Here is a 12,751-nt window from a genome sequence, read left to right on the forward strand (position 1 = left end):
AGTTTCAGACTGAGAATTGGCTTGGCAAATTATGTGGCGGACAAAAGACAAAGTGAGAATGTAAAACACATTCTTCTGTGTAATGTTTAATTATGCCTTTTCCTCCCAAAGAACTGATAATGGTATACTGGTTGAAATGCAAAACATCTCAAATTTGAACCACATCATTTCAAGTTTAAAACATTTGTTTTTAATGGGAAGCTTTTGTTTTACGTTTGGCTTTTTTTGATCATCTTAGAATTTTATAAGCTTAAAACTTCCAAAATGATTAAAGCCACCTATTTCAAGTGCAAAATATATGTTTCATACTTGTTGAAGGAAAAGCAGGTATTTCAAATTTTGAGTTTTTTGGGGGAAAGGGGCTTCTGAGGAAGAAACAGCAAACTGAAGACTGCTCTACTCTCTGGAAGAATGAAGTGCTGATGAGTAGACCAGCTCTTTGTAATTCCTTTCCAGATGAGATGACTTCAGATTACCCACAAGCGCTCTACACAGGTAGCTCTTGACTTACAACAATTGAGCCCAAACTTTCTGTTGCTAAGTGAGACATTTGTTAAGTAAGTTTTGCCCCATGTTACAACTTTTTCTTGCCACAGTTGTTAAGTGAATCACTCCAGTTGTTAAATTGGTAACACAGTTGTGAAATGAATCTGGCTTCCCCATTGACTTTGCTTGTTAGAAGGCTGCAAAAGGGGGATCACACTGGGACATCTCAACCGTCATAAATATGAGTCAGTTGCTGAGTATCTGAATTTTGATCACTTGATTCATAGGGATGCTGCAACGGTCATAAATGTGAAAAATAGTCATAAGTCAGTTTTTCAATGCCATTGTAGCTTTGAATCGCCACTAATGTATTGTAAGTCAAGGACTACCTGTACATTTGCTACCTTCAAGGAGACTGAAAGAGCTCTGGGAGACCAAGGGAAATTATACTGTGGTCAGTGCCTTTAAGGATACTGGGTTCACATGCTTTCTTTTCTAATCCCTTTTGGAAATTATTGTTTAAATGTTTTTCAGCTACTGGGAACCTTTGTACTGACAAGTCTGAAAACACTGGGTGAATTTCCTTCAGTCCTTAGTGAAATAGGTTTTAAATACAAGTTTTAGTACTTAAACATTCTTTTGGAATAAACAGCAGAAGAATGATTAGAAGTTTGATCTTAGAAAGTTACAAACGGACTTGAAATAAGATTTTGGAATCAAGTATAAAAATCCCTTTTTGTTGGAAAATGCTTTTTCAGTTCTTAAAAACAACACGATAGTTTGGGATCTGTATCCACTTGGTGATCAAAGAAGTCAACATGCCACCTGCAATGCATATTAAAAAGGGGCAGGACTTTAGTCATGCCGTCAGAGAATTCTTATTGATTTTTTAAAATGTTTGAAAGAAAATATTCACCTATCTATTTTTATTTAAAACATTAGGTTTTCATACAATATAATGCAATTGTGTCTGAGTTGACTGTGTAAGATTTAGAGAAAAGCATCAGGAATTACATTACCTTTATAACTTACAGAAAGTCGTATACAATGTTTTGAGGAAAAAACCTTTTATAGCCAAGCCTAGTTTACTGTAAAAACCATTTTATGATTTTTTTTCTTGCTTGGAAATAAATTTATAAATTGGAAAGCACTAGCTTTGGAAGAAAAATTGGAGGGGAGCAGAATCCAGTGCTTAAATGATATTTATTACTCTTTGTAACTTATTTAATAATTTATATTTCTCCATAAACACATAGGTATGTTCGTATTTGGGATTGTAGGCATGCAAAAATAGTTTCTTTTGTGGGAATGTGCTGTCAGCTGTTATTCTGGTTTGTATATGATTATTCCTGAATGTAACAACACACAGAATTGAGCTGTCAACCCTGTTTTCTCCATATATGGTGCAAACAAAATGACTCTGTATGATATCAACATTTCTTGGGGAAAGGTAACTTTTGCAGACCCTGATGATATTTGTACAATTAAAAAAAACCCGTGTGAGATTGGTTGTCCTGAGAGTCAGTATAACTGGCTCAAAGCCACACCATGAATCTCTGTGCCTAAAGATGGACCTGAACCTAGTTTCCCCCCCCCCCTGTTTCTAGGCTAACACCTTCACCACCTCACCTCCTAAACCAATAGTGAAGGACAGTGGTTGGGATGATTTCAAGAGAAGTTCCATCTTCAGGGAAAATATTCCACAAAATTCAGGAGCAGAAACTAGGAAGCACTGATTCCCAGAGGTATTTGATGAACTGTTATAGAGATGTTCTGACAAAAGGAAGCCTTCCTTGGCTCCTAAGTGCTGCATTAATCCTTCAGGAACTCCAGGACAGTTGTTTGTTTTAATTGCAAATGTGCTGGTTTGGGCAAAGCTGTCTGTCTTAGAAACCACATTCTGTAGATGTAAAAAGAAAAATGAAAGTAAACTGAAAGTATTCTATGTGGGTTAGAAAGGGTTAGTAGCATTGAAGTTTCTGCTGCTTGGTAGAGAAATCAAAGCAAAGCAGAGATGGGAGATTTGCGTATTCATCTCCAAGTGAGAGGGTGACCTGAGGGCAGAATTAGCATGCTATACTGGGGAGGGGAGGGGAGGGGGAGGAGAAATAGTTTAAGGGAAAGACTTGCAGAAGATGGCTTATACCTTCTATGGTTACTGTTTGGGGGCATTGGTTTGCCGTTATCTGACACAACAAGTCTTAGTTTTTTTCCTTCTGAGAAAAACTTGTAGCTTCACATCCAGTCAGTATTTACCGTGGACTTGGTGCAACTTGTGAATAAGCCATACACAAAGAGAACTTTTTACTTTTGCCTAATTGAGGTGCTTTCACAGCCTGGAGAGAGTCTAAATGCCTGCCGTGGCCTTTTCTCCATCTAGTACACCAAATGCAAGTACAGTATCAGTTGCATTTGAAGCAGGCATTTTCCACCTCTGTGTGTGTGTGTGTGTTTGTGTGTGTGTGTGTGAGAGAGAGAGAGAGAGAGAGAGAGAGAGAGAGAGAGAGAGAGCGCACATACTTGTGTGTCAGAGATATTTTTGAACTCCCAAGCAGAGAGCTTTTCAGCCTTGGTGAAGGAACGCCCTGGCTTGCTAATGCTGGGTTGCAGGGCGCCTCTGCTTGCAGCCAGTGTGGAGGAGGGAAGGTTCACCAAGGGTAAGCAGAGGAGGAAGTGAGTCAATGACACGGTAAGCCTGTGGTCCACGTGCAAGGAAATAGAGATGGTCTGGCCCTGGGAAGTAGATGTTGCAGAAGGTTTCCTGCACTTGCTTCATTCTCCCTTTGCTTCAGGTGCAGGCTTTGGCTGCCCAAAAAAATGAGAAGACCTGCTAAGAGCAGTTGAAGGAGAAATAACTTTTTTATTTTTAAGAGTTGGTGTGAAAGTGAAATGACTATATAGATCAGGAGTCCCCAACCCCCGGGCTGCGGGAGAGATGGGCAAGCACGTGGATTTCAATCTCCACTTGAGGGATCAGCGAACAAGCATGCACGAAGCTCCACTCACACAAGTGGAGCTTCGTGTGCGAGGAGCTTCACACTCAAACGCAAGCACCTGCCCCTCACACAAATGGAGCTGTGCACACATGCATGTGCCTGCCACTCATGCACCCTCACCCCCATTCCTGTGCCAGACGGCTGCCAAGCTGGAAAGGTTGGAGACTGTTGATACAGATAAATCCATCAGATGTCTGTTTGAATGCGGAATCTACTATGCAAGCCCAATATTCTGTATAGACAACAGCATATATTTTAATATCATGCATTGCTATTGTACAGGTAATCTTTGACTTACTTATGTTGCTAAACGAAACATTTATTAAGTGAATTTTGCCCCATTTTATGATTTTTCTTGCCATAGTTGTTAAGTGAATCACAGCAATTGTTAAGTTAGTAATATGATTAAGTGAATCTGGCTTCCCCATTTATTTTGCTTGTCAGAAGGTCACAAAAGGGAAATCACATGATCCCGGGATAGAACAAATGCCATAACTATGAATCATTTGCCAAAGTTGCGAATTTTGATGACATGACCATGGGGATGCTGCAACAGTTGTAAGTGTGAAAAATGATCATAAGTCATTTTTTTCAATGCTGTTGTAACTTTGTTGTTGTTGTTAGTTGCGAAGTCGTGTCCAACCCATCGTGACCCTATGGACAACGTTCCTCCAGGCCTTCCTGTCCTCTACTATCTTCTGGAGTCCATTTAAGCTCACGCCTACTGCTTCAGTGACTCCATCCAGCCACCTCATTCTCTGTCGTCCCTTTCTTCTCTTGCCCTCAATCTTTCCCAGCATTAGGCTCTTCTCCAGTGAGTCCTTCCTTCTCATTAGGTGGCCGAAGTATTTGAGTTTTAAACTTTAAACGGTCACTAATTGAATTGTTGTATATTGAGGACCACCTGTGGTTGTATTCTTTCAGTTGTGTTCTCTAATAACATTTTCTTCATCTCTAATTTTTCCAGATGGATTAGACAAGTATTTTAGAAGAATTGAGTTATTTGTTTACCTGTGCTGGAGGTAAGCTGAGTCAGCACTGTGGTCCAAGTTGACCCCAAAGATTATGTTAAAGTAGGCTTTTCAAATTCCTTCTGTTTCTCTTCACACATCTCACCCATTCTTTCTTTTGTTGTGGCTATTTGCCTTTGTAAAGGGAAAGCTTGTAGACAGCCTTCTTTTGTATAGAAACTGGGAGACAGTTGCATTACAATCAGTTTCCTTGTGTGGTCTTGAAAAGAGGCCAGATCCAAGTTGTCTTATTACAGTTGGTATTACTTTTAATTAACCTTAATATATGTGTACAACATTTAGCTAAGTGTTAGTGATTATCTGGGAGTGGCAACAATTTAGAAGGAGGAAAGAACCCATTGGCGCTCTTTACATTATGAAGTTGGGGGAAAAATAAGTGGACTTCCCCTTATGCCTTCAACAATAGTTGAATTGAAAATCAGCTTATCCAGTGTGGATCTTCCCTGCTGTGTACACATCGGTGCTTCTCTAGGAAGAGTGTCTGGACCGGGGCTTCATCAGTAGTTTTATTAGTTATGCTTTTTTTGGTTGACATTGATGGTAATCTCCATACGTGAAAAGTATTACGCCTCTCTGAAATGGAAGCTGCTTACACTGGAAATAGATTAGAGAATATATATGTGTATATAGTATGGTTAGGTGTGTGGTCATGTATGTGTTCCACTTTGAGAGCGGGCAACTAAATTTCATTTTTGATGTGTGCCGTTGTGTCCACAGTAAAAAAAAATCACAATAAAGGATTTCTTATCTTAGCTAGAAACCTCCGTTGTGTTGATTAGATAGGACCCATCCTCAGAACAGAAGTTTCAGGAAGCAGGATCTCAGCTACTCTCTTTTCATACTGGTTTTCCTAGTATATAATGCACGACATTGTGGATCTGCCTAATGAATACTTAGCCACCTTTCAGGAGCAGCTCAAAATGTATCATTTGAGTTCCAGAGTTGTTTATTAGCATTGTGCATCATACAACAGATTAAAAAGTCATGAATAGTCTTAACATTTGGGTGTCTAGAACTAATACTGTTATCAGCTAGGGCTCTGTAAAAGGAAAATTGGAATAGTGTATTAGTCTACTACATTAGTGTATATGTCTGTCTCAGTTTAATGGTAGGTACATTCCAGTTTCCTTTGATTAAACAATGTTATCTGTTGGGACCTTGGAAGCATGCTTTCTCTATTTCTCCCAGTGCCTGCTCTTTATAATGTTGTTTTTCTGCTAACAAAGATCTAGGGAAAAATGCCATCCTTTATCTGTGATTTGTCACTTAATTGTGCAATCCCGAGGATTCTAAAATTGTAGAAATGAATTTGGGAATTGCATGAGGCTTGTAGTTTGCCTGTCTGGGGTTAGTTCTTTGGGTTTAGCATTATATATGTAACAGGCCACTGTCAAATTTTGTTCAGATGCTCTAAACTGGCACATTACCTGTGAGCAGTGGACACTGCCTATCTCCTCTGTAAATAAATGGCATTAATTGGTTGTCCATAAATAAAGTTTCATTCTCTGCAGTGGAAAGCCTTGATATATAGATATATGCAATGTCTTCCACATACATTGCCATTAAAAAATAAAAAAATTATGTAGAAGCCTTTTTGCAGTGGTAATTTAAGAAGCCATGGTTTAAAACAGCTTATGCCTTAAGTGTAGTGAACAAATCCATTTTTAACTTCCTTGAAAGGCAGCACAGGTTGTCCTCATTTAGCAACTGCCTTGTACAGTGACTGTTTGCAGTTAGAGCAGTGATGAAAAAGTAACGCTTCACTAGTCTTGACATATATGGCATCTGCAGGTTTGTAAAGCAAAGGAAATATGAAATAAAATTAGAAACACAGTCACGGTTTTACTTAGTGACATCTACACTTAATGACCAAGTTGAGTTGCTAAATCAGGACTACCTGTATTTTGGTCTGCTTTAAGTGGAGAGATCCAGAAAATGTAAAGCTTTTGGATGTCTTACTCTTATATATCAGGTTTTGCTTGCTGTTTTACTATTTTTTTTAATAAAGTTTTATTGATTTTTTTAGTTTTACATCCAGGTATTTATGAAGCAATACGGTGGTTGGGTAGTTAAAAGTAAACAATAGTAAATAACAAAGTCATTTATAGATAGGTCAAATTACATCAACGAGAATTCCCTCTCCAATTCCCTTAGTTATGATAGCATAGTCAAATTAATCAAATTAATACATTTCTAATTATAACACAATCAATTAGAACAATTTTCAATATATTTTCCCATATACATATCCATTGTCCTGTTTTTACGTTTTACCTAATTGGAATAAGATATTCTGAACTAGCCTATAATATATAAAGGAAAACTCAATTTTCGGGTAGTCCACATTTCCCCATTTCATTATATAGTAGTTATCCTGTCTAAAATACATATATTGTTCAATTTAGTGCATTCTTATGTTATACAAATTTATTCTATTTAACATCTTAATAGTTCACTAATTATTGAAAAAAATATATTTTGTTGGATCCTTCCAAATTCTGTAAAATAAGTCAATTCTAATAGCTAACGTTCTTTTCCTTTAAAGGTCTAAAAGTTAAGTATAAAGTCAATGTGTATCTTTTAAAGATTCCCTTTAGCCCATTAAGAAAATTTTTTAGCTCTATCATTACAACAAATATATTCTATTTAACATCTTAGTAGTTCATCCATTTTTAAAATAATATCTTTTATTATATCATTGCAAATTCTACAATATAATTCAAAGTTATGTTCTGATAGCTAATCTATTTCATTATATAGTAATTATCATTAGTAGTAAATAGTGTAGTAGATCCCCATAAAAATATACAATAAAAATTTTGTAGTGGCCCAAAAATTTCAGAGGTATAGGATAAAGTTGCTTAATTATTTAGCTTAGTCATTTGATTTCTGCTCTTTTGAGGCTTTAAGGTTGCAAATCCCCAAGTAAGCAGTCCCCGAATTTTCAAGAAGGGGGAAAAAGATATTCAAGAAAAGCCCACAGGAAAGTAATTAGGGAAGTAAGAAGGGTAAGGTCTCACCCAAATCCTTCAGATTGCTTCGTTGTGCTTGATAGTGATTTTGGCTTTCGGCAGGGAACGGCTTAGTGATCGGCTGTCTTAATGGCCAAACTCTTCTTCTTCGGGCCAGAGGAGTAACTCTGGATCAAACGGAGGGCTACCGCCCTTCTGCGATCGTAGAGAGATAGCCTCCTCACGGTGGTCGCCCCTGCAGGCGACTTTTAACCCTTTGCATGGTCCTCCGAGAAAGAAAGACCGGACGGCAGGGGGAGAGCTTCTCCTGGGACGTCCGCCAGCGTTGCGTGCGCAAACTGGAAGCCCTATTTTGTTATTAACAATGCATATTTCTGTTTCAGGGAGTGAAACCATTGGACCTTTTCGTCCTTTTAAACTACAAATTGCGATCCATCCTTTCCAACTCTGCATGGATTAGCTGATGCAAGAGGAGAGCCTTTTGTTGGCTTCATACTTTCTACCTCCCGTTCTGCTCTTGCATTTGCAATGGGTTGGTTGCTGATCTGACTTTAACAGGCACCGAATCATGAGTCTTCAGGCTCATCCAAAGTCTTCAAACAAAAGAGCTGGAAAGCGGGTTGCATTTTTTAGTGAGCAAGATGCTCTCCTGAAAGAAGCTCACCAGCAGCAGCAGCAGCAGCAGCTAAAAGAAGGACAGTATTATGGCCACGGAGGGAATGTGCCTCCTACCCAGTCCATGGAGCTGACCAAGGCTGGGGTTTTCAGCGGTGTTCCCAGCAATGCTGCATTGCTGAATTCGGTGTATCAGGACAGAGGGGAGGTGAGGATGACACCCCAGCAACTGGCTGCTGCCAAGTGGCAGAGTTCCCTAATGGGAAACCGGCTGCCTGAGCGAAGTGAGGCAAATTGGCAGCCTCAGCCCAGAGGGTGGAACCATGGCATAGTTTATGGTGGCAACCAGAAAGGAGGACATCCAAATGCCAGCATCCCAGATTACTATGGCCACCCAGATGCCCTGAAAAGGAACAGGGAGAAAGGGGGAGTGGTATCACAGCTGGACTTGTATGGGGATGCTGTCCAGCAGATGCTATCCCAAAAGGCCCAGTTGGAACAGCAAGCATTGGCCAGGCAGCAGGCCCAGATGAGCTCTTTTCAGCAAATGCAGCAGCAGCAGCAACAGCAGCAGCAGCAACAGCAGCAAAATCAAAGCCTCTCTCTGCAACCTTTCCAGCTGGCTTTTGGTCAGCAGGGCCAGAAGCAGGGTCTTCCTGAGTTGTTGCATGCTCTTCAACAGGCTCCCACATCTTCCAGCCCAGCTTTTACTGCTCAGCAGAAACAGCAGGCTCTTCCACAGCTGCAGCTGTTTGAAAACTATTATTCCCAACAGCAGCAGCACCACCACCATCACCACCACCAACAGGCAGGAGTGCAGACTTTTGGCCTTCAGCCATCGGCTTCTGTACCACAGCCACATATGGGAGCACCCCCTCAGCCTGTTCAGCATCATATGGTTTCCCATCAGTTCCACCCAGTTTCTGAGAGGAACCAGGAATTGCTGAAGGCTCTGACAGAGCAGAACCCTCAGGCAGTGCTACCACAGGCACAGATCAATCTCCCAAGGAGATCACGCAGGCTCTCCAAGGAAGGTGTCCCACCAATACCTTCTGGAGAAGGAACACTGGTCTCCAAGGCAGCTGAGGACTACCCTGGGAACATTGTGCCAACCCATCCCTGGCAATCACAGCAACACCCTGAAGTCCAGTTCCAACCTCAGTCTGAAATGTTCAGTCACAAGGAAAGTTATTCCCAACTAAGTAGGGAAGAACTAGGCCATGGGGACATGCCATCGGGGAGTCAGCCAAGCCAGCCTGACATGGAGATGGGCATGTATGAGAATGCCCAAGAAGCAGGAAAACAGGTGGCTGCCACTGACGGCATTGGTCCCAGAACGAATGACTTTGGTGCAGTTAGAGGAGGAGTCATCCAGAGTACCCGGAGGAGACGGCGTATTTCTCAAGAGGCTAACCTCTTAACTCTGGCTCAGAAAGCTGTTGAGTTGGCTTCTCTTCAGAATGTCAGGGTAAGTGATATCTCTTGACTTGTTCTTTGACTGTTACTCTTTTTCATTTTCTGAAGTGTTGGAAGTAGCTGGCAACCTTTGATGATCACTTTGTTTTCTTCAGAGATGTGTCTTCACAACCTTTCATCTCATTTTCAGAGGTTTGTTTTTGTTTTCCTCACATATTTCTGGCAATTGAGAAGAGAAAATACCTGCATATGTTTAGATCAACAAGGACAGTTTGTGTATCCCAGTGGTGTTCATACTTGGCATCATTAAGATGAGTGGACTTCAACTCCTAGAATTCTTAAAGGTGCCAAGTTTGAAGAATACTGGTCTATCTCTTTCTGCAGAGTAGCAATGGACAGTCACATCAAGAATAAATTGCTACCTGAGAGAAGCGTCTTACTGTTCTCTTTCTTAATTTAGTTACACCGTTTATATTTTATAAATGGAAGGGAAGCACATTTGGAAAGTAGAAATGAAAACCTGCAATCCAGCTAATGGATTTAAACTGAGCACTTATCAGTCAGATGGCAGCAAATTGACTTCAGCTTGGATAACCAGTGGTCCATACTTTCCACCATGCTAAGAACCTTTGCATATTAATCCACAGATGAATAAGGGACTTGGAGGCCCAGAATCATTAAGTAAGAAAGCTGTCTGTTCATTCCCAACACTACATTGGCCAGCAATGGAAAGCAAGACACTTCTACAGATCATGGTTTCCACCACTGAACTGTTTACTATAATTAAGGCCTCTTTCTCTGTCCTCCAAATGCCTTTTAACTCCTGCAAAAATAACTGTCTCCAAAATCCTGCAATTCCATTCAAATAAAAGATTGGTGTGATGGTTAGACAAATCACAAGTTCTAGTACCTGAATGGCATACAAGAACAAGTTCCCTAGTCTGTCTTCTCACCCATGTCTAAACCTGCATTGATTCTGCCAAAGTCTAGCATCACTTTTGCCCTTGTATCTGCTGAGCTTTAATTCTTTTTTTAATATCGTACAATACCTACCTACAATAGCGCCTACAATAACTTTATTTCCAGATATGGCATTTATTGTAGGTGGCTTTGTTATCACTTTTTCTCTTTGCCATGGGGCAAAAGATTTGTCTTTTTCATCTAAAAATGGAAAAATATTTGATTTAACCAGTGCGCTATATATATATATATATATATATATTTTAAAAAAAGAATAACTATTGACTTTTTCTATTTTTCTAATATCTAGAAAGCAAAGAAAGAGGGGAGAGAAAAAAAATCTTAGGAAGTGCATATAAACTCATACATTAATTGAAGAAAGGTTGGTTTTTTTTTGATAGATAGGCTGATGGAATAAAATAGACAAAGAGTCCCTGTGTATAAATATTAGCAGGTAAATCAAGTTTTCTTACCAGTAGGAATAATTGGAAATTAAGCAGTTGCTTGTTCTCTACATTTCTAACTATTCCTCCAGTTGTAACTCCCATGAATAAAATATAGAAGTAAATTGCCATTATATAATCAACAATCTCCCAACATTGTGGTCTTAAATTTTTATGATAATAAAAACACATAATACCTACTTATATTCTTCCCTGTGGGAGCCAGTTTGGCGTAGTGGTTGAGTACCAGGCTAGAAGCAGGGGACAATAAGTTCTAGTTCGACTTTAGGCATAAAGCCAGGTGGATGACTTTGAAGCCAGTCACTGTTTCTCTGTCCTGGGAACTAGGTAATAGCAAACCATTTCTGAAAAATCTTGCCAAGAAAACTACAGGGACTAGTCAAGGCAGTTGCTAGGAGTCAACACTAATTCAAAGCACTAACCCTAAACCCCTCCCCTCCAAAAACCAAAAACAAATCTCTTTTATACTGTAGAGATCTTGGGTTCTCTGTTTAGTCGTAGTGAGAGTACCAATTGCATTCCCTATTCCTATCTCATTTCTTTTTTGTGTATTCTCTAAGCGAATTGCTTAATCTTTTGCCATATTAGCATGGGGTTCAGGGGTTGCCACAAAGAAGAGGGAGTCAAGCTATTCTCCAAAGCACCTGAAGGCAGGACAAGAAGCAACGGATGGAAACTAACCAAAGAGAGAAACAATCTAGAACTAAGGAGAATTTTTCTGACAGTTAGAACAATTAATCAGTGGAAAAACCTGCCTCCAGAAGCTGTGAATACTCCAACGTTGGAAGTTTTTAAGAAGAGACTGGACAGCCATTTGTCTGAAATGGTATAGGGTTTCCTGCCTGAGCAGGGGGTTGGATTAGATGACCTCCAAGGTCACATCAAACATTATTATTATTATTATTATTATTATTATTATTATTATTATTATTATTATTATTATTATTATTATTATTATTATTATTATTATTATTATTATTGTTTTGAGGTGGCCAAAAGCGTTTTTTATAATAATTTTCTGACTTTTTGTTTGTTTTTTCTAGTGTCTACCTCACTCCAATATCCCATCATTTTAAATTTGTTCAGTTGCTTTAAAAAGTGCTTAAAATTACATGGGAACAAGCCCCAAACAGTTTGGAGAAAATGTTTAGTTGAGATTTCTCAGGAATACGAAATAACACATTTTTCATTTTAGTTGAAATTTGAAAGGCTTCTCTTCTATGCACTCGCTTTTTAAAGTTGAAATAGTTTTTCTCTGGATAGTGGACTGCCAAAACAAGAGTACCACATGCCAATATTCTATTGATTTCAGAAGTAAGACCCCTTTTCTTTAAAAATACATTAGTAACTTGAAGGATTTCACTACTTGGGCTTAAAGAGCCGATCTTTGGATAATTGAATTTCTCTTGCCTACTGCTCAAACATTTGTTACACGTTTTCTTTAATAGAACACAGTCTTTCAGATGACTGCCATATTTATGGTTATGTTTCATCTTGTGTCTAGCATGCTTTCCAGCACATAGGATATATGCCTAGTAAACAAAGAAAAAACAACAACAACAACAACTCGGGGTTTGTATAATGTATAATTTATCTGTGATGCTCCTTTTGGGGTTGATTGCCTATACTCTACTGGTCATTCCCAAAATAATCCTGGCCATGCTAACAGGAAATTACGAGAGTCTGATTTCAGAAATATTGCAATAGGGCAAATTGGGAAGGCTAGCAAAGACAGGTATAGAAAGTACCATGTTGGTTTCATTTTATGTTTAGATACAATAAGAGGAATACCTGGGTATTCTATTATGTGT

General features: G+C 39.2%; 1 protein-coding gene across 4 annotated transcripts in view; it reads left to right on the forward strand.

The window, feature by feature from the left end:
* The window catches only part of MIDEAS (mitotic deacetylase associated SANT domain protein), a 93,022-nt gene that overhangs the window by 42,913 nt on the left and 37,358 nt on the right, over positions 1 to 12,751 (forward strand). For all 4 annotated transcript variants that reach the window (XM_081313993.1, XM_081313996.1, XM_081313995.1 and 1 more), the window contains one exon: positions 7,869 to 9,568. In XM_081313993.1, the coding sequence (XP_081170119.1) occupies positions 8,054 to 9,568 (1,515 nt within the window). In that variant the 5' untranslated portion in view covers positions 7,869 to 8,053. The remainder of the gene's footprint in view (positions 1 to 7,868; positions 9,569 to 12,751) is intronic.

Source organism: Vipera berus, assembly GCF_964194415.1.
Source record: "Vipera berus genome assembly, chromosome: 1".
In the NCBI taxonomy this organism is placed as follows: Eukaryota; Metazoa; Chordata; class Lepidosauria; order Squamata; family Viperidae; genus Vipera; species Vipera berus.